Here is an 18,868-nt window from a genome sequence, read left to right on the forward strand (position 1 = left end):
ACACAGAGGACCTATGAATAACCAGAGGTTTTACGGTTCCTCCTTCACTAACAATGTCCCCCAGATTCTGAAAATGCTAGCAGACTATCCAGCTGCTCCCTCAATGCTTCTGTTCCTCGTCTGCAGATAATGAGGCGTTTGTAAATCCTGACCCTAGGCTGTTCACTAATTCTCCCAAAGCCAGCCTCAGGCCAGCTCCCTCACCAGCTCTTTGTGTTGCCCCCAGAAGTGACTTCTTCCAGCAGAAAGGGCAGCTCTTTGGGACTGGTCCTGGCACAGAGATGCTGGGGAGGGCCCTCATTTCCCTGAGCCCTTTACCCATCTGCACAGCTCCTGAGAGCCCACTGGAGCTGCTTGTTTTTGCAAAGTGCCATTGACCATGCTGCCTATGGGCAGTGGGATAAGGTGCTCTGCTGCAGAGAAGTATTTCAGACTGCCAGGTCTGCCGAAAGACTGGGAAATGACATCAGAGAGCCAATTTGATGAGGTGAATAGTCTCACTGCAGCCAGAGAGTGTTTTCTTGTGTGCACCATCCAAACCTATGGCTGGAGTTTTCTTCCAAAAAAGCAGCTGTTTTCACCCCAGACTGGAGTCTGGCACAAGGCAAGCTGCCTCCAGGGTGGGTGACCAGAGAAGGGACAAAGCAGCAACAGGACAACCAGGAGACACTCATAACCTACTGCTTTGAAGGAGGAGCACACTGTACTCTGGGACTCTTGGGTGTCAAATTCACACTGACGTGTTTCACTGAGCACTAACTTTCTGCTGTGAATATAAGGACTATGGTGGGTCAGACCAAAAGTGTGTCTGAGTAAGAATTCAGTAAGACTGTTGCATCTCCAACGGCCACCAGGAAATGGATGTATTCAGAAAAGCATAAGAACAAGAAAAAAAGTGATGCTCCCCCCAACACTTTCCCAGTGTTTCAGTTATTTTCAGATTAGGGGTTTCCTGACCTGGGGGTTGTGGATCTTTCTACATAGCAACTTACCACGGGCTCTTCAGTGGATCTGTCTCACCTCTCCTGGAGTGCACATTACCTCTTAGCTCATATGGCACTTGTTGGCAGCCTTTGACAAAGCTGGAGTGCCTACCAGGATTTAGCTCACAGTCATCACTAAGCCTTAGTTACAATGAGGTAAGAACATAACTCTTTCCCTATGAAGACAAATTTTTTACCTCAGTGATGGAGAGAACTGCAAACACGCATTAATGGTCTCACCAAAACAATACATGTACCTTAAGGGAAGATGAGGCGTTGCTTTAATTTACTTTATGCATTACTCATCCCTTATTGTAAGAGAGCAACACCCGACGAGACGCTGCTCAGCCAGTTGCTGGAGAGCTGTACGTACGGTGGGACAGCCACAGAGGGTCTGGGCAGGGACCCCAGCCATGCAAGGGTCTGAGCCTGCACCAGTCATGCTGTCTCTAGAGGTACTAGAAGGCAAGGCATGAAGGTTAACATCTGCTGAGAGCTAGAGAGCACATGAACAGCGCAGATTTTGTAGGGCAAAAAGGCTTTCTGTCGCTCCGGTGTGCCAGTGGTAATACGTGGTTACAGCTGTCGTGCATTCCAGGTCAGAGGTGCTCAGGTATCCCATTTTGAAGTGGGCAAGCAAGGCATGAGACCCATGGGTGCTTCAGGTAATGGCTTAAACTTAAGTAGCAATCCTTGCACTTTCCTGTGATTACAAGTGGCATGATTTACAGACTGTTCTTGCCATGTGGTTTGTAGCAAAGTGAGCAGCAGTGTTTCAAGATGATCCCACCTTGCCAGCCACCCTGCTACTCTGCTGGGGAGGCATCCATACCTCTTCTACCCCAAAGGTCTTGGGTTCAGCTGCTGATGGCTGTGAACACAGACCAAGCAGCTGACACATGTTTTACTTGTCTCTCCTGCCTCGCCTTCTAACATCCATTAGTAGGGTGGGACTGAATCTTAAAGCAGTGCACCTAAACCTCCCCAATCCTTCTTGGAGGGATTGCCAGCAATAATGCGACTCAGGTTCATTACATTTTTTTTACATGCTGGTTTTCTTCAGATCTATTGTCTGGTGGATACAGACAAAATCACTGACTGCAAAAGAACAAGTGACTACCTACCACAGGATGAGTGGCCTCTGACTCTGATACTGGAGGTGGATTCCTGAGCCAACCACATGCACTTCCCAAAATATAGCAATATTAATTGGGCTTATCCAGTTTTGCTGAAGCCAACAGGTCATCCCAGAAGCAAGCACTGCTTAACTCTGTTCAGTAATGGGACACCTGAAAAGTTCTTATTGCCCCATATCTTTGAATTATGAAAGATCTTTCCTCCTCACAGCTCTTTAAGCTACAGAGTTTATGTTAGAGCGCTGAAGGCACCCACAGACCTTGGTGGTCCTAACCACCTGCTTTTGCTCCTCTTCACCCTTTCCCATCTCCCAGCCAGGACACCAGCCCCCCACATTTGGGCCAGGGCTGCAGTGGAGCTTGAGACTGGCACCATTGCAGCATCACTGGGGCAAAGGGCTGAAATGGAGTATGGGGAGGCTGCTCAGGGTCAGTGAATCCTTTAAATGTGCTCATGGCCCTGACACTTATCTTGCAGGTCTTGGCAACGAGAACACATTGATATGAAACTCATATGGTGATGAAGAACGGCCACTCAGGTCCACATGGTTTGTTCTGTTTTCAAAGTAGCAAAGTACTCATTCATTATATTTTAGTAGTGTCTGTTAATTACAGTGCCAAAAAGCAGTATTTGCTTAACTGCACCAAAATGTTTTCTCTGAGTACACGCAACTTCAATTACCAAGTCAAGAGCTTCACCACAAAGCTTTATTCAGGAAGTAGAGCCAAGCAAACTTCCACATAGCTCTGTCTAAGAGGTGTTCAATTCCTGAGTGTCTGTTTGGACTAATGAAATGCACTATACAAACTCTGAAAGGCTTATATCAAGGAAGAAATGGGAAAGAAAAAACCACTGAATCTATAAATCCTACCTAGTGGAATGGGTAGATTTAAGGATTGGTAAATTGAGTTATTCCAACCTGGAGACACTTGATTTTCTTGTTGCAAGTTTTCCTTTTACCTCTCAGATTACGCCTGCCAAGTGGTGCTGAACAATAATCTTTTGTTCAAGGTAATGGTGAGCAACTCCTCCAGAGGAGAACTGCAACAGCCCTGCCTAGCAGGGATCACATCAGCATTGCTCTGCTGTCCTACCAGGCCTGAGTCAGCCACAGCTGGCAGCTACAGCCACCTTCCTTGGGGGGTAAAACAAAGTTGTCAGCTGCTGAATCTGCTTTAGGAGCTCTCCTGAAGACAGATAGAGAGCTGGAGCAAATTTTTCTTCAAATGTGCAAGTGACAGAGCCTAGAAGCCATCTCTGACAAACACTGGCCACATCGGTTGTGCCTTTTTGGCTTTCCCTGCTTCTGGCTCCTTCTCTTCCACTCCTAGCAACAATGGTGCAGCACATGCAGATAAAGCTGTTGGGAAAAGGCACGGAGGAAAGTGTGTTGGAAACTACTTGGAAACGAGAGAGATGGAAATGCTATATTGATCCGCCACGTTTGGCACGCAGCTCAATGACGGTGAGGAAGAGCGTTAGTCTTCCAGATTTTTACTCATCTCCATCAGGCTGCAAGCCTTGTTTGGCCAGAGCTGTGAAGTACAGCTCAGTTGAATGATACAAGTTACAGTCACTTGAATGATCCAAAGAGGGGTTGGGAGAAGGCAAATAAGAAGCTGAGCTGTCAATTAGAGGGAGAGACTCTGAAAGAGGTTTGTGAAAAACTTATATATAGCTATAAGGATCTGTTGCAGAACCTGATGTGGTATAAGATGAGGTAAATTTGAACGTTACGTGTTCTCATTATTTTGGGGTTTTGGTATTCTTGGATAATACTCTGCTTTATGCAAGGTGTTAGATCACTGCTTACCACTGTCTACAACTACACCACCCACATACATCCTCTTTTCTACCACGAAAATTCCAGGTTTGACTTCAAGGCAGTGTATTTGACCCAAACTCATGTGCCCAGGCTACCACTGATCTGGAGGTGCTGGGTCTGTCTGCACGCTGTCCAAACACCCCCAGAGCTGCACATGGGGAGTGGCAGTGCAATAATTTTGACAGTTTGAGGACAATTTGTTGGGCAGAGCCCCTTTGTGCTCTGCATTACAGTAGGTACAACACCCCAGCTGCCACTTGCACTTGTGGTATGAAGGGCATGTCGGCAAAGCGCTGGATTTGCTTTTTCCAGGTAGGGCGTGCTTGCATGGCAGACTCACCAAAGGGGATTCGAGGCTTCCCGAAACATCTGGATTTGTTAGGTGCTTGTTGTGCAGCATTTCCCAGGTATACAGCAATGTTAGTGCAGTCATGAGGAGCAGAGGGAGATGCAGAGCAGACCCACGACACAGCCTTGGCTGGCAGAGCTGCCTGAGGTCACTTTGTGCATGAGCTGTGCCAGCGGGGTCACCCCAGAGTGCATTAGGGGGGACGAACCCACAGCTAACAAGATCAGTGTAATCCTGGGACGCATCAGGAAGAGCATTGCCAGCAGGTTGAGAGAGGTGATCCTGCCGCTCTGCTCAGCCCTGCTGAGGCCACATCTGGAGTGCTGTGTCCAGTTCTGGGCTCCTCAGCACAAGAGAGACAGGGAGCTCCTGGAGCAGGTCCAGCGTAGGGCGATAAAGATGATGAAGGGCCCAGAGCATCTCTCCTGTGAGGAAAGGCTGAAGTAGCTGGGCCTGTTCAGCCTTGAGAAGACACGACTGAGAGATCTCATCAATGTCTATGAGTAAGTGAAGGGAGGGTGCCAAGAGGATGGAGCCAGGCTCTTCTCAGTGGTGCCGAGCAATGGGACAAGAGACAACAGGCAGAAACTGATACACAGGAAGCTCCACCTGAACATGAGGAAGAACTTCTTTACTGTGTAAGCGACCACACACTGGAACAGTTTGCCCGGAAAGGAGACTGCGGAGGCTCCTGTATTGGAGATACCATGAACCGTTTGGACACAATCCTGTGCCATGTGCTATAGGCTCGCTCCGCTTGAGCAGGAAGATTGGACCAAATGTCCCACTGTGGTGCTCTCCAACCTGACCCATTCCGCGATTCTGTGTGCACAATACCTTCAGGCCCTCCCCACCGCCCCCGAAGGTCTCCCGGAGCCCCCGAGCTCCCGGCATCGAGCTGGAACCCCGCGGCCGAGCCACCGCTCCACGTGCAGAGCTCCGGTCCGCCGGGACTACACGCCCCAGAATGCCATGCGGGCAGGGGGCGGGATCAGGGCGGGGGGCGGGACCAGAGCCGGCAGACCGGCGCCGCGATTGGACGGCGTCTGCCCGCCCGCCGCGTCACGTGAGCTTGCACCCCCCCCTTCTCCACCCCCCCATCCCTCTCCCAGTCACTCAGCAACGGCGCGCGCGCGCCAGCGGTTCCCCCCCCCCCCTCCCGCCCGTTTCCCCCCCTCGCGCTCGTCACGGAGCGCGTCCCGCTTCCCTCCGCCCCTCGCGCGAGCCGCCGCCGGGAGCCGCCGGAGCCGCCTCGCAGGAGTCGCCGGGAGCCGCCATGGCCGAGAACGCCGCCGCCACCGGCCTGGAGAGCCACCGCATCAAGAGCTTCAAGAACAAGGGCCGCGACGCGGAGGTGCGTGTGGGGCCGGCAGGGTCCCGGCCGGGCCCGGCCTCCGCCTCCGCCGGCGGCCGCCAGAGGAGGGGCCGGGCCGGGCCGGGCCGCGCTCGCGGCGGGAGGAGGCGGCGGGGGGAGCGCCCGAGGGGGGTTTTTTTCTTCGCCGTCATGCGGGCGGGCGCGGCCGGCGGGGGGCGGAGGCGGCGGCGGGGGGAAGGGTTGGCGCGGCCGGGCCGCCCGCGGGCCCCTCCGCCGCCTGCCCGGCTCGCCGGGGCCCGGGCAGGGCCGGCGGGATGCGGCACCTTCTCCTCTTGCGGCGCTCCCCGCTCCCACCCCGGCGGCCTCCCCGTCCTGCCACCTTCCCCCCGGCTGTGGGCTCGGATGGGGCCTCGGACAATGGTGCCGGCGGCCTTTTGTGCCGCCCCCCGGGGCGGTGGCGGCCCTTCCGCCGGGGCTCGGGGCTGCCCTGCCCTCGTCCCGCGATGCCGCTGCTGCACGCGGAGGCTTGTGCTGGTGCCGGGGACCGCTCCCACGCTCTGGTGAGCCTTGTTGCAGTGTGCTGTGCTGGCCCGTTTTGTTCCTGTCCTACCGCGTATCAACCCCTTTTTTCTTTTGAATTTTTGTGTTTTGTTTTCAAATGTTGGTAGGCACATCAGTAATGGTCTGCTGGGCGTCTGCGTCTGCATCGGGAAGGAGTGTGGTGCTCGGTAAAGCTAATGGGGTAGTAGTTTACTCCCCCGAATTTGAGAGTTTCAGGGTTATTGCAAGCTTATTCCCTAATGATGTTCCAGAGGTCTTCGAATCTGCGTGTCATTATCAGAGACATCTTCAGTTCTACTCGCAGTTGAAAGAGGAAATCCCAAATCTTGTGTTTAAGTTTCTGTAGTAGGAAAGGAAGGGGGAGTGAGCTCTGAAATCAGGCTAGGATTGAAATCGGCTTAGGCTTCGCTAGAGTGAAAACCTAAATATATGTCAGATTACTTTGACTTCACCTGAGGGTGTTTTCCATGCTTCTGTTGATTTTATCACTTAACTTTTGTAATCAGCAGACTGGAATTTTAGTCCTCTGAAAGCACATTTTGTATTTTAGCAGAATTCACACTTCGGCTGCTATTGTTTGGGTGGAGACAATTTTATGCAGGTCAGGCTTAGCAGCAGTGGTGTCTTTAAGATGACATTCACAGTGTAAAGTAGTCTTTAATTTTTATTTAACTCTGCAACAGTGAATCTTTCTCACAGAAAATACTGCATGTAAAGAGTATAACTTCAACGCTTCTGGCTAACATTAGGAAATGTTAGAAAGTAACTAAAAATTGCCCAACCTTCTGTTTAGCAGTTGCTTCTCAGGGTAAGGAGGGGGCGTGGTGCATTTCTTTTTCCCCTTCTCATCAAGTGAGGCGCTTCCTGCTGCTCCTCATTCATTTTGTCCTTGTCTCATCTCTCTGTATTGGTTACCAGCTTTGTTGCTGCTTTCTCAGTCACTGGCCTGAATCCATCAGAGCTCTAAACAGGGAAAGGTTAGGTATGTTCATGCCTAGTGTGAACTGATCTGTCATCCATGCTTGCTTACATTATAGCATGCCCAAGTCTAGGGGAATTAAATATCTGCCTCCATGGGGAGGAAGGAGGGAATGGACTGCCTAAGCTTTGCTGAGATTACTTCTGCCAGACCAGCTAAGGTGGCTTAGCTCTCATTTTCCCCTGAAGGGGAGTAATTATTTTGGAGTAGTGTATTTGCTGTTATGGAGAAGTATATCCCTAGGGTTGTCCTCCAGTGTGCTGACTGATTTCCTTTCTGTGGCTGAGCCTGAGACTGGTGCAGAGCTCCAATAGTGGTAATGTAGTTAAAGCTGTCATATCTGCTTTTGAAAAGGGTTAAAACCTAGGTAACATATTTCTTTTACACTAACAAATAGATAAAATGCAGAGGTATTTTAAAGTTGTATACCCATGGAAATATGCTAAAATGGAATTTAGGGTCATTTAAAGTTTGGAAATGTTTCAGTGTCTTTCAAAACAACTTAATTTGTATTAAATGTCTGAGATTTTCTACTAAAGCTGCTTTTTGACTCTTTTCTGATCAGGGTATTTAAAAGTTCGTGTTAGGAGTACCCTTCTGGAGTAAACTTTATCTGACTTAAGTCTCTAAAAGTAAAACAATGTAAGTTAAGTTTAGAATGGAGAATGGATGAGCACAGCAGAGCTATATAATTGCCATTAGTTACTGTGCCTCTCTTGAGGAACTGTTACACAGACTGACCGGCTGATTGCACAGATTATCTCTATGTAGTGAAAGTTATTGGCTCTTTACAAAGTATTTCTTTTCTACATCAAATATACTTAATTCCCAACTGTCAGCAATTAAATACACTTGTTTTTCTCCCTGTGCTGCAATAAAGAGTTTTACATAGAGATCCTGCCTCCAATTTTCTGTACTCAGCTTTGGAAAGCAGGAGGCATCAGTGCTTTCATTGGCATTGATCTACATCTTCTCGTTTTGTCAAATTCCACCAAAGAAAAATGAAGTGTTTAGAATGATGGCATAATAAGTCATGGTCTGATATCTAGATTATATCCTCTGGAAAATTGAAAATACTCAAAGATGTATGCTCTCAGCTTCAGTTTGAAAACAGTGGCGCTTGAGTCACCTTCTGCCTGGAAACAGTCATTGCCTTTGAACACATCAGGCCTGAACACATTTTTTAGTAATCTTCCTTTGGCTGCTGTTAAGTACTTGTGAGTTACTATTGATCCCCTCTGGGTACAGACTCTTCTGGCAGACCAAAATACTTACTCCTTTAATTTGTAGTTAACTCAGATTTTATTACTGGGTTTGCTAGGCCGTATAATTGTCTTTGCTTTATCTTAATGCAACTTTAAGGGAAACAAAAGATGAGTAAGTACTTTTGGATTTTGTTATGACAGACCTCAGTACCCCATGCAACTTCTCATTGTACTTTTCTAAGAGCAAGGGAACAGATCTGCTGAGCAGAAGTTGAAGCTTCTGAATCCTTGACCTGCACAGGTTCATTCTCCTTTTTCTAGTTTCAGGTTTGGGTGGAAGTTCCATACCTCTTTGTTGTCTTCCTCTCTTAGGAAGGTAGAGTTGTTGATATTGAACTGAAATTCTGATTTTGGGATATTAATACTTCTAAAAAGTATTTAGCCCTCAAAAAGGATAATAGCAAAATCAAATGCCAGAAATTAAGTGTTCTTCACTTAATATAAGCTTCTGTTCTTTCTTTTATTAGTGAGATTTTTTTATTTTTATAGGTACTGACATGTGATTAGCAGCAGACAAAGTTAAACTCAACCTGCAGAGATGATCAGTAAGGAGCCAAGACACTCATGGCTTCATCTGGACAGACAACTGCCAGTTCTCTCCTCACAACCTTCTATATACTCCAGAGATGTGAAAGAGCTTTTTAAATTGTTGCACATATAATGAGAAGGCTTTCCTGTGTGATTATGGACATGAGTCTTAAGTCTCAATGATTTTTTTTTTTTCCCCCTAAATATCCAGCACTGGTTATTCCAGTACAGTTGAGGCTTTACAGGGCAAGATTAAACAGTTGCAATAACTTAATTTGTGACACCCGTTGTAACTGCTGTGTTTATTTGTTTATATTGATATCTAAGCTAGCCTAGCTTTTAGAAAACCTAATTTGAACCTTCTGATTTTTGCAGTTCTTCATTCTTTGCTTAGTAACATCCTTCTTAGCCTTTACTCCTTCAATATCTTGATTAGAAGGAGCTACTATTACAGTAGCTGGCACCCATTCGTTGACTCACAGTTCTGATGTTGAAGGTGATGGATCAAACAATCAGCCCATTTCTTTCTGTCAGGATTAGTCAGCATCCCTGACCAAAACTGCGGAAAAATTCTTGGTGAGCAGAGGTGTTAAAATTTGTAGGGCTGTCTGCATGAGTTGCTGGTGTTTTTTGTGTGTGATATAATGAGACTCTGTGGTCATGTAATTAGCAAAGTTCATACTAGATTAAAACTCCATGTGCACTCATTCAAAAGAAAACAAACCAACCAGAAAAAGAAACCCAAAACCTAGTAAGGAGTTAGTGCATTATAAACTGAATAACTTTATGTAAAAACACTTTAATGATTGGGATTAAACTTTTCTGTTCGTATACTTGTCATACACCTAGTCATAAGTAAAAAGAAGACAAGTCCTTTAACTTCTGTTGCTTAGTCTGTAGGGTTGTCCTTCTGAAATTTGTTGAGGACTATTTGCCAAAAGGAAATACAGCCACGCTGTCATCCTTCACCTACTCCTGTTCTATTTGATTTTTAGCTTCAGAAGTCCTGGTCACTGATGTCTTTTCTCCAGTTACAGGCAATTGTATCACCTTTTAGTCTGTATCACCTTTGGGATCAGGAACTTTGAAGGATAAAATTTTATTCTGTACCTTCAGCATCCTCACCCCAAATGAGGCAGAGGAAGAAACTGGGCTTAGCCCAGATCTCCATCATCAGCTCTGGCAGATTCAGTGTATTTACTGCTCCTGCATTGCTAACAGTGAGGATCTAGTTTTTGAGGATGCTTGAATTCATTCCCAATTTTCTGTCATGCTGCCATGAATTTTTTTGCAAGCAGAGGAACATCATTCTGGGAGAGGCCAAATCTGTGCAGTCTCTGGGCATCTGGGAAAAGGTACAGGTTGACTTAAAGCTGTGTTCCTGTCAACTGTCAAAGGCTCTTTGCAGTGGAGGTTCCATACCTGCACGGTGTTAGCGAATGAGCAGACATGCTGCTGCCAGCTCATTGCTGGATGCTGTTCTGTGCACTGAGTTTTTGCTGTCTCCCTGTACTCCCCTCCAAGGCTTCATGAAACAAGTAAGGGTTGTAGCAGTCCCAGAAATCCTGTTTCTCCCAACTACTTTGTGTGCCAATCCAGTTTCTTTCAAGATTTCACAATACAGATTGATCGGCTCTCTGCCTTTCACTTTGGCAGAGGAAAGGATGCCAGAATGGAGTAGGGCTTTAACAGCTGGTTTAGGTAGGTTTAGGGTACTATGGGCTTTGCTGTCTTAAGAGGCTCACTGGCTTGAGTCTCAGTAGGTAAAGTGAAAACACAGGTGTCATGTAACTTCCTATTGGGAGCTGGATGTAATACAAGATCTGATACTCTCATGTGGAGTTTCTAACTCCAGCTGCTTCTTTGTTACCCTTTAAACCCAGTATATATACTCTTGGGAGAATATAAGTGTGCATGTTTGTACCTTGAAAAGAATTACATGGGTAGGAAGTAAGATACAGATGTGGGAAGCCTCTTTGGTTGCTACTGCTCCAGAATTTTCCAAGCTTTATTCTGCATGTAGATAGTACAATGCTGTGAAATGTTTGTGACTCGTGGCAGAAGGCAAACACCTAATAAGTCCACTTAGGTGTACTGTGTAGTGTTTTCATTGAGGTTCAAAATCAATTGAATGCATTGCATTTTAAAAGATTTAAATGCACAGATACATTAGGAAATAATTGTTTATTTCAAAAATACCTGTGGAGAATGCAGTTTGGAGATGGTATCTTGTGATGAACATAATCTTCATAAGCTGATTGAGATCTGTGCTTGCTATATTGAGGCCCAGTTATTGCTGTTTGCTGTTGTGACATATCAAGCCTCTGGTAATCTTCCTGTAATTACAGAATTTGTTTTTCTTAATTCTTGTGTATTTCTAACACTACAGCAGTGGCACTGGTATCTCTAAAGCTTTTTTTATGAAAGGATTGATTTTTAATTTGTAGAATATCGAAGTCTGGTCACAGATGGTAGCAGTGTAACAGACTAGTTTTAAAGAGCTCTTTAATTTTCACATAAATTCTTTGAGGCTTTTGTAATATTTGTACAGTTCCAGTACATATCCAAGCAGGATGTTTTGTCCTCTAAAACTGTGTTATATGAAAGGACAGCAATTAGGAGGATGCACCAACTACAAGTAAGTGATCAGATTTGTAATTATTGTGGGATTAGAAGTGGAATGAGGCATCTAATTTATAACAGGCTAGAGGAGGCAATGAACTAGTAAATAATGGCATGTGTCATCAAGTAGTAAAGGCAAATTGTCAACTGACCTGATCTGAAATGAAAAAGAAATCCAAAATCTCTTATCTTTTCAAGAATAGAGTCTGTCAGTTGTTTCTAAAATACCTGGTGTGGGAAACTCTGATACTGAATTGATATTCCTGATTAGTAATATAATAGCAGAAAGTGGACTTTGTAGTCCATTTCACAAAATTTGACATCGGTAGCCAAAAGCACTGGTTTCTTCCAAAAAGTTGGTCCTGCATCAGAACTGTCTGTGCCTTGGGGTGAAGTAGTTGCAAGGCTCTTCATGTTTCTTTAATTTTCTGCTCCCTTAGCTTCCTGAGCCAGCCCTTCACATCTGGAGAAGACCAGTGGTGGCTCAAAGAGGTCAGTGTGAAGGGGAGAAGGTGTATCTTGTCTAGTGGTATTTAACTGTTGGATTGTTATCCCTTCACAATCAGATTAACACCATTAAATCTGCTGGGGAGGCTCTTCTGGGTCACCTGACACTTGTTTCCTTTCTCAGGCTAAGCAAATGTTGCAGTCAGCTTTAAACTTGATTTAGTGTGTAAAAAATACAGCAAGTAGAAAATAGGAATATATAATGTAGTAGTGGCTACAGAACAGGAGACAAGTTTGTGTCATCTTCATTCAAACACCTGTTACTGAATTACTCATTTCCCTCATACTCTGTCATGTCTCATCAGCTGAGGACTTCTTCTTGAGCATTTTTAATCTTGGTTATTGTCAGATTCAGTAACAGGTGGACTTTGGAAGTGGTAATATAGAGTAAGTGATTTGCAAAATCAGTTTGGAGAAAAAGCTTCCTTTCAAGTCTTGTAAGCCTTGATAGAGATGTGTTTTATTGAGTGTTCAAGCCCCACTGCAGACTTGCTGGTGTGGAACATAGAGCTCATCTGTGTGAGGAGAAGGTGGTCAGTGACAGAGGGTGCTAGGGTGGCTTGTGCCCAGGTTTTCAGAGGTGCAGTAAGGGATTCCTGGCCAGGTGCAGTGTCAGATTTCAGGTTTGCAGTTCTTGGAGTCCTAGTCCTTGCTTTTTCTTAGTCAACTACAATGTAAGTCAGAAGGTTGAGAAGTTCTGCTGAGAGACATTGTCATGTCTTGCTCAGGTAACTGAAGTCACCCTAACCAGCAGATACTGTCTTTGCATGCAGCTTTTTGGCATCAGGGCCTCTAACTTCTTTTCATGCACACACGTAATGCTAGATGCAAAGTCAGTGGTAGTGATTTCTCTGCAATAAAAGTCTGACTTTCAGCCAGATACAGAAGGCTTTCCACATCAGGAGAGGATCCTGAAATTAGAGCCCTGCTGCAATTCATCAGGATCCTGTTAACTACTGTTCACCAGGTGTGCAAGAGGAATGTAGTGTTCTTGTCACTGATCAAACAGCACTGAAGAGCAGCCTTCCAGACAAGAAGAGATGTTCAGGGAGCACTGATATGTACAATCAATGTGACAGCACCTTTTTTTTAATGGAAGGATATATAAATTGGAATTTGGAGAAACTGAAGGAATCCTCAAGGAGAGAAGTATGATACCCAAAATGTTCATGTAATGTAAGCACACTGATTCTATGTCACATTAAAAAGTGAGGTAGAAGCATCTAGAATTCATGATACTGAAATGATTAAATCAAAAGGGCAGCTGACAAGGTTCATAAGATTGTGGGATGTTGCTAGAGTGTATTTTCTAATTCCTAATGCTCCATCTTCTTCCTGCGTTGTCAGCTGGGTTTGTTGTTTTCTCTTGCATCTTGAGCAGAATGATCTCTTCATAGATTTAATTAGGCAGCTAGCACATGTTTAATCTTTTTTTGCCTTTTGATTATATCTTTCAAAAAACAGCAAAGAAAATCTGATTTCATTTGAGCTGTGTAATATTATACCAAAAAAAGCTTGCTGTGGTTGAATATAGCCTAGCTCTCTAGGGAGTTGATTTGTTGGTTTTTTTCATGACACCCTGTGAATGTATGCAAATTGCAATTGTTTTCCCATTTTATAGATGGAATAACAAAACTTTTTTACCCACTTCACAGGGAGATGCTTATAAATACATCATGGATTCATAGAATGATCGTCTGAGGTACTTTGATATTACAGTTGAAGACTGCTTAAGTATCTGAAAAGGGAGTGTCTTTGTTCAAACATAGATTGCACAAGAAGGTATCTGGCTAGTATTTAGCCTTGTATGTTTGTTGTGTTGTTTTTTTTTTTCTTTCTAAGGGAAACTAGTATAAATATTTGGCAAGCTTAAGAATGTCTGGTCTTCTGGTGTTTGGCCAGAAATCTGTGAAGCCTTTCTGAGCAGACACTTAATTTTGTAATGAATTTCTTGAAAGTGGTTATCTACAATTTGATATAAGTTTGTACACTTAAAAGTATTTCAATCTTTATGTTGATCCAAAGATTGAAATTGTAGTCAGTTGTTTGCACTTAGTTACCATGAACAGTCCTAATTTTGCTGTGCTGTTTTCATGTCCTGTACACAAGTGAATATGGTATTTTGTCTGTGAAATATGGTAGTAGGTGGTGGATTGGGTTTCTGGTAACATCTATTAGTAAAAAAATGAAGATATACCTGAGTTGATCTTCTAGACTCCTCTTCAGACTCTTCTAATCTTCTGGACTATGGAAGGGAAAAGGGCTTCCTTCTCTTTTGGAGTGGCAGTCAGGTTTTCCACTTGCCTAGACATGTCTGCTACTTTTCCCTGCTCGATAAGGGGATGGGAGGGATGCTCGCTTAGAAACTTTGGGAGAGGACAGAGGGGGTATCATGTCTTGGGTGAGACCAAGGAATTGTGTAGGTACTTGATTTGTTTTCCCTCAAGGACAGGTTAAGCCTCTGTTTCCAGGAAACTAAAACATTTACTCCACTGCTCATGTGATATAGGAGAATAAGTAATTGCCTTTTTAGAAATGTGTACTGGCAAAAGCAGATTACTGTAACATAAAACTACCAAATCTCAAATCCTTGTACCTATTTAATGTGTCAAGAAGCCTTAATCTTGTAACTTTCTAAAGAAGTATGAATAGGAGTCAGTTGTAATTAAACTATCTTGTTTATCCACTATTCTTGGTGTTTATTTGGCATATTACAATATTTAGATAAGGTAGAGCTGGCATCTTTGTAAAATTCAGTATGCCCTTCTCTTTCCAAAAGATATCTGCATCAAGTTTTTCTTCTCCTCCTGTGTCTGTCAGTTTCTTTTGGGCTGCAGCATAAATGACCAAACACTGCAGTCAAGTTTTTCAAGGTGGACCGTTGTCAAAACGGACATGGCAGGTGACTGCATTGCCGCTGCTTTTTGGGACATTCTGTGGACAGGTTCCTTGGCCTTCTAGAGCCACTGGACAAAAGTAGTACTTAGACTTAGTTGGTGTCTGCTGGTTGGTTTGTGCCAACCAGCTGTTGAGTGATGAGTTTATTTTGGGATGCTATGGGATTACCTAGAAACTTCATTTTGCCTTCAGGTGAAGCCTGAATGGGTACATTTTGGTCTTTGGTCTGGTGTCAGTAAAGGTGTGATTAACAGTGTTAAGATCTACATCTGGATGGAAGTGCTGTAAAACGTTTGACAGGATATAATGTCCCTGATTCACACAATAGCAGTAACTGGAAATCTACTAGATTTTTGTATTCCTTCCTTGAGTTTTGATGTTGAATAGAGAATTCCAGCTCTTTTATTCTTTATCAAACCAGCAGGTAAAGTGTTGATTGTATTCCAGACAGCTTTGTATCCTTCAGTATTGGTGCAATTTGTGTTGAATTCGGCCAACTAACTTGCTTTAAGTCCAGTCCGCTGAGGGTTGTTTGATAGGTTTGTACTTATAAACTGGGTAATTGGTATATGGGAATTAAAACATGAGTGCTCACTTCTCTCTTCTTTGCTGGTAGTAGCTCAGTATGGAGGTTAAACAATTGCAGAGAGGATATCAGTACCTCGAAGAATATCCTTACAAAAGAGCTAGTAAGAAATAAAACATAGCAATTGCTTTTCTGCCAAGATCTTTTGGAGCAGTAGAAGCAGACAATGTGGATGGGCAGCTCTGTCTGCTTCCACAGGGCTTTCAGGTGAGTCAGCATCATGAGCAGTAATAATTGGAGGTTTGTGGCTTTCCATATTGGCATGAGAGTCTGACTTCAGTGAGTCATTACCCACCACCAAGTAAAAGAGTTATGGTAGATCTCTCATTCATCCAGTTTGCTGAGGCTAGCCAGGTTCAGATACTTGAATTATCTTGCCACAGACTAGTTAACAGAAGGCAGCTGGGCTTAATTTTAGGGGCCCCAAACTGGGGATTAAAAAAATGTGGCAGCTCCAACTGCAGAAAAACTAGTTTTCTTTCAGTGGTCTTTATTAACCCTGAGGAACACAGGTCCCAGACAGATCATGACATAAAATACAGTAGCATAAATACTGCACTCTGCTCCTAATGTACCTAGTACTGTGTTAAATGTTACAAGCCAAAAGGAAGCTTTAAAATATTAAGGTTCTGCAGCACACAGAGAATCTCAACTAAGTTTTAATATCTTCTGCAAAATAATAGAATGTTTACCTAACAGAGGAGCAAATACCTTTTGGGTGAAATAGTAATCAAATGAAATAAAACTGTCTTGGAGTATCAGATCAAGGTACTGACACATTTTGTTTGGCTGCTTTGGTAGATCTGTTGCTTGTATTGTGGAGTCCATGCCCCTTGCCTGCATTTTTAACTGGGTCAGCATAATTTAATGTAAGCTGTGATAACAAAGCCAGAAGTGAACTTCTTCTAACTTTGTAGTCTATACAACCTGAAAAAAAATCCCATTTTTTCTTAGAAGGACAATTTGGAGCTTTGTTTAGGAGCACTTGGTCATTAGGTAAGTCTCAAAATTGGGCTTGGGGAAGAAGAGTCTGCCTAGAACATACACTGGTGGGAGGGGGGGAAAGATGGGTAATAATTCATGATGATTGTAAGTAAGGGAATAAACCTAGCTAGGAGGGTTAATTTGGACTAAACATTTGGTTTACTTTGGCATGGATGTCAAATCTTTTTGTATGTCCAACAGAACTAGATGGGATTGGTGTGCAGAGCATCATTGTTTTTAATTCCTCCCGTTGTGATTAAGTAGTTGCATTCACATCATTGTGATGCAGTCCCAGAATTCTTCATCCTATATTGTGATATACTTGCACTTCTTGGAGTAAGCTATATGCACTTTGAAAGTGTGAACAGGTAGAACAGCAGTATCACCTTCTGTCAATGTCCCTTTGTCTCTTTTCATCTGAAGCCAGCTGTTATCAGAACAAGTGGAACAATATCATCAGTTTAAGTCTCAACTTTACACATACTAATTATATGCCTATGCAAATTAGGAATATTTAGCTTTTAATGTTAACCAAAGGTAGGCAGCTGACAATCTTAATCATCTCATCAATTGTATACAAACAAGCATTTTGATGGGGGTTTTTTCTGCCCCAAACCAGCCCAGCTTCTGAGGCTTCTGCATTTTCACGTGCATTGCAGTATTTTGTACCTGTTGAAAGGTGTCAGGGAAGGAATAAGAAAAAAAGGCCAGTAAAGCAGTTTCTAGGCAAGAACAGTGTTTACTTCATCAATACAAACATCACCTTTTACTGTCTTGCACTGGCACCTGTGTTGTGAAGTATATAAATTGTACTCTAGGATATGCTCATATGCAAGAGGGAAGGCATTAGTTAAATCCACTGGCCCAGTTCCAACAGCTCAACTGTCTTTTTTTCTTTTAGTTGGGCAGGTGGAAGTTGTCTAGAATTGACTTGTAAATGCTAAGGTGTTTGGGTACCCTGTATGTTTAATCAAGCTGCTTTACTAACCCAGCTATGTGTTCAGGGTAGCTCTTTCCTCTATGCACAAACTTCTGATTTTCTGAGACCTGTTTCTGTAATGCTGAGAGGCAAAACCAGAAATAAAGAATTTAGTGATGTTTAGATGCAGAGAAATTAGAATTGGTCAGTGATTTTGTTCTCTCCATTTAACAGCTGAATTTTCAAAGGAATTAAGTGCACATCTTACTAAAGTTCTAACTAACTAAGGTTGGTTAGGAAACATAACTTTTGTATCCACAGAATAGCCAAAGCTGACATTGGGCTGTGGTGTTCGTCTTGTCAAGATGGTCCTCGCTTTCCCACTTCCACGGGCTCGCTTGAGGCTGATATGTGCTGGCCAGCCTGCAGGAGAGTGGGGGTAGTCAGCTAGCTGGTTGTGGGGCAGCTGGCAGTATTGATGTGCTGGTTGGACATAAACATCTGTTTCTTGCCTCTTCATTTCTGATGTTTTGTGGACTTGCTTGCTCAAGTTGTAGTGGAAGTGGTCTAAATGTGTTGATTAAAAGATGACACTGCTGAGGTATCCCACTTAATGAGGTGGATACTCAGGATGAGCACCACACTGAGCTCTCTATCTTGTTACAATGCTAGGTAGATTTTTAGTTGTTAAATGCTGGTTATGCTTTAATCTTCCTTCTGACACAATTGGTATAGCTAAAAGTAGTTAAAATTAAAATTCATACCATTTACTGTTGCAGCATTTGATTATTTTTTCTGTGCAGAGAATGTACATTATTAAGCATCTTGTACATTAAACTTAATTTTTAATTTCAAGGATTCTGTATCCCAGCATACAAAATGAAATGTAATGACCTGAGCTTCTGACTAGTTGTATCATCCACACATTTAAATGGTTTTGGCTTGCTGATTTGTACTGTAACTGGGGATGAAGTAATCTTACCAAGCGTCCAGAATTCCATGAGTCCAAAAGTGATATGCTTAAGGGACTTCAAAGTGTTTGTAATCAATCAAGATTGATTTTTAGATATGAAGTAGAAACTTAAAATTAACAGAAACCCTAAGAGTAGTTCTGATACTAACTTGTGAATGAGATTGAGCTTGCAAAGAGTAGTAACATTGTTTTAAATCAGTATTTCATAAATGGAAGACTATTCCGACTGCTTTGTCTAAGGTGTGATTCTTGTCCTCTTGAATTAGCTTGAATTTTTTTTTTTCCTGTAGCCTTGTATAACTATAGTAGGGTTTGGGGTTGTTTAGGTTTTTGTTCCCCCTCACTCTGGTACAGCACACTACATTATGTATTTGCTACAGAGGATTTTGAAAAGTCTTATCTTGTTCTCATGTACAAGTACAGCTGATTGGTTTTGG

At 43.6% G+C, this 18,868-nt stretch overlaps 1 protein-coding gene across 1 annotated transcript in view; it reads left to right on the plus strand.

The window, feature by feature from the left end:
- The first annotated feature begins 5,450 nt into the window (after positions 1-5,450).
- The window catches only part of KPNA3 (karyopherin subunit alpha 3), a 49,368-nt gene continuing 35,950 nt past the window's right edge, over positions 5,451-18,868 (plus strand). Inside the window, exon 1 of the mRNA XM_082277985.1 lies at positions 5,451-5,648. Within this exon, the coding sequence (XP_082134111.1) occupies positions 5,571-5,648 (78 nt within the window). The 5' untranslated portion in view covers positions 5,451-5,570. The remainder of the gene's footprint in view (positions 5,649-18,868) is intronic.

Source organism: Coloeus monedula (assembly GCF_965178545.1).
Source record: "Coloeus monedula genome assembly, chromosome: 3".
In the NCBI taxonomy this organism is placed as follows: Eukaryota; Metazoa; Chordata; class Aves; order Passeriformes; family Corvidae; genus Coloeus; species Coloeus monedula.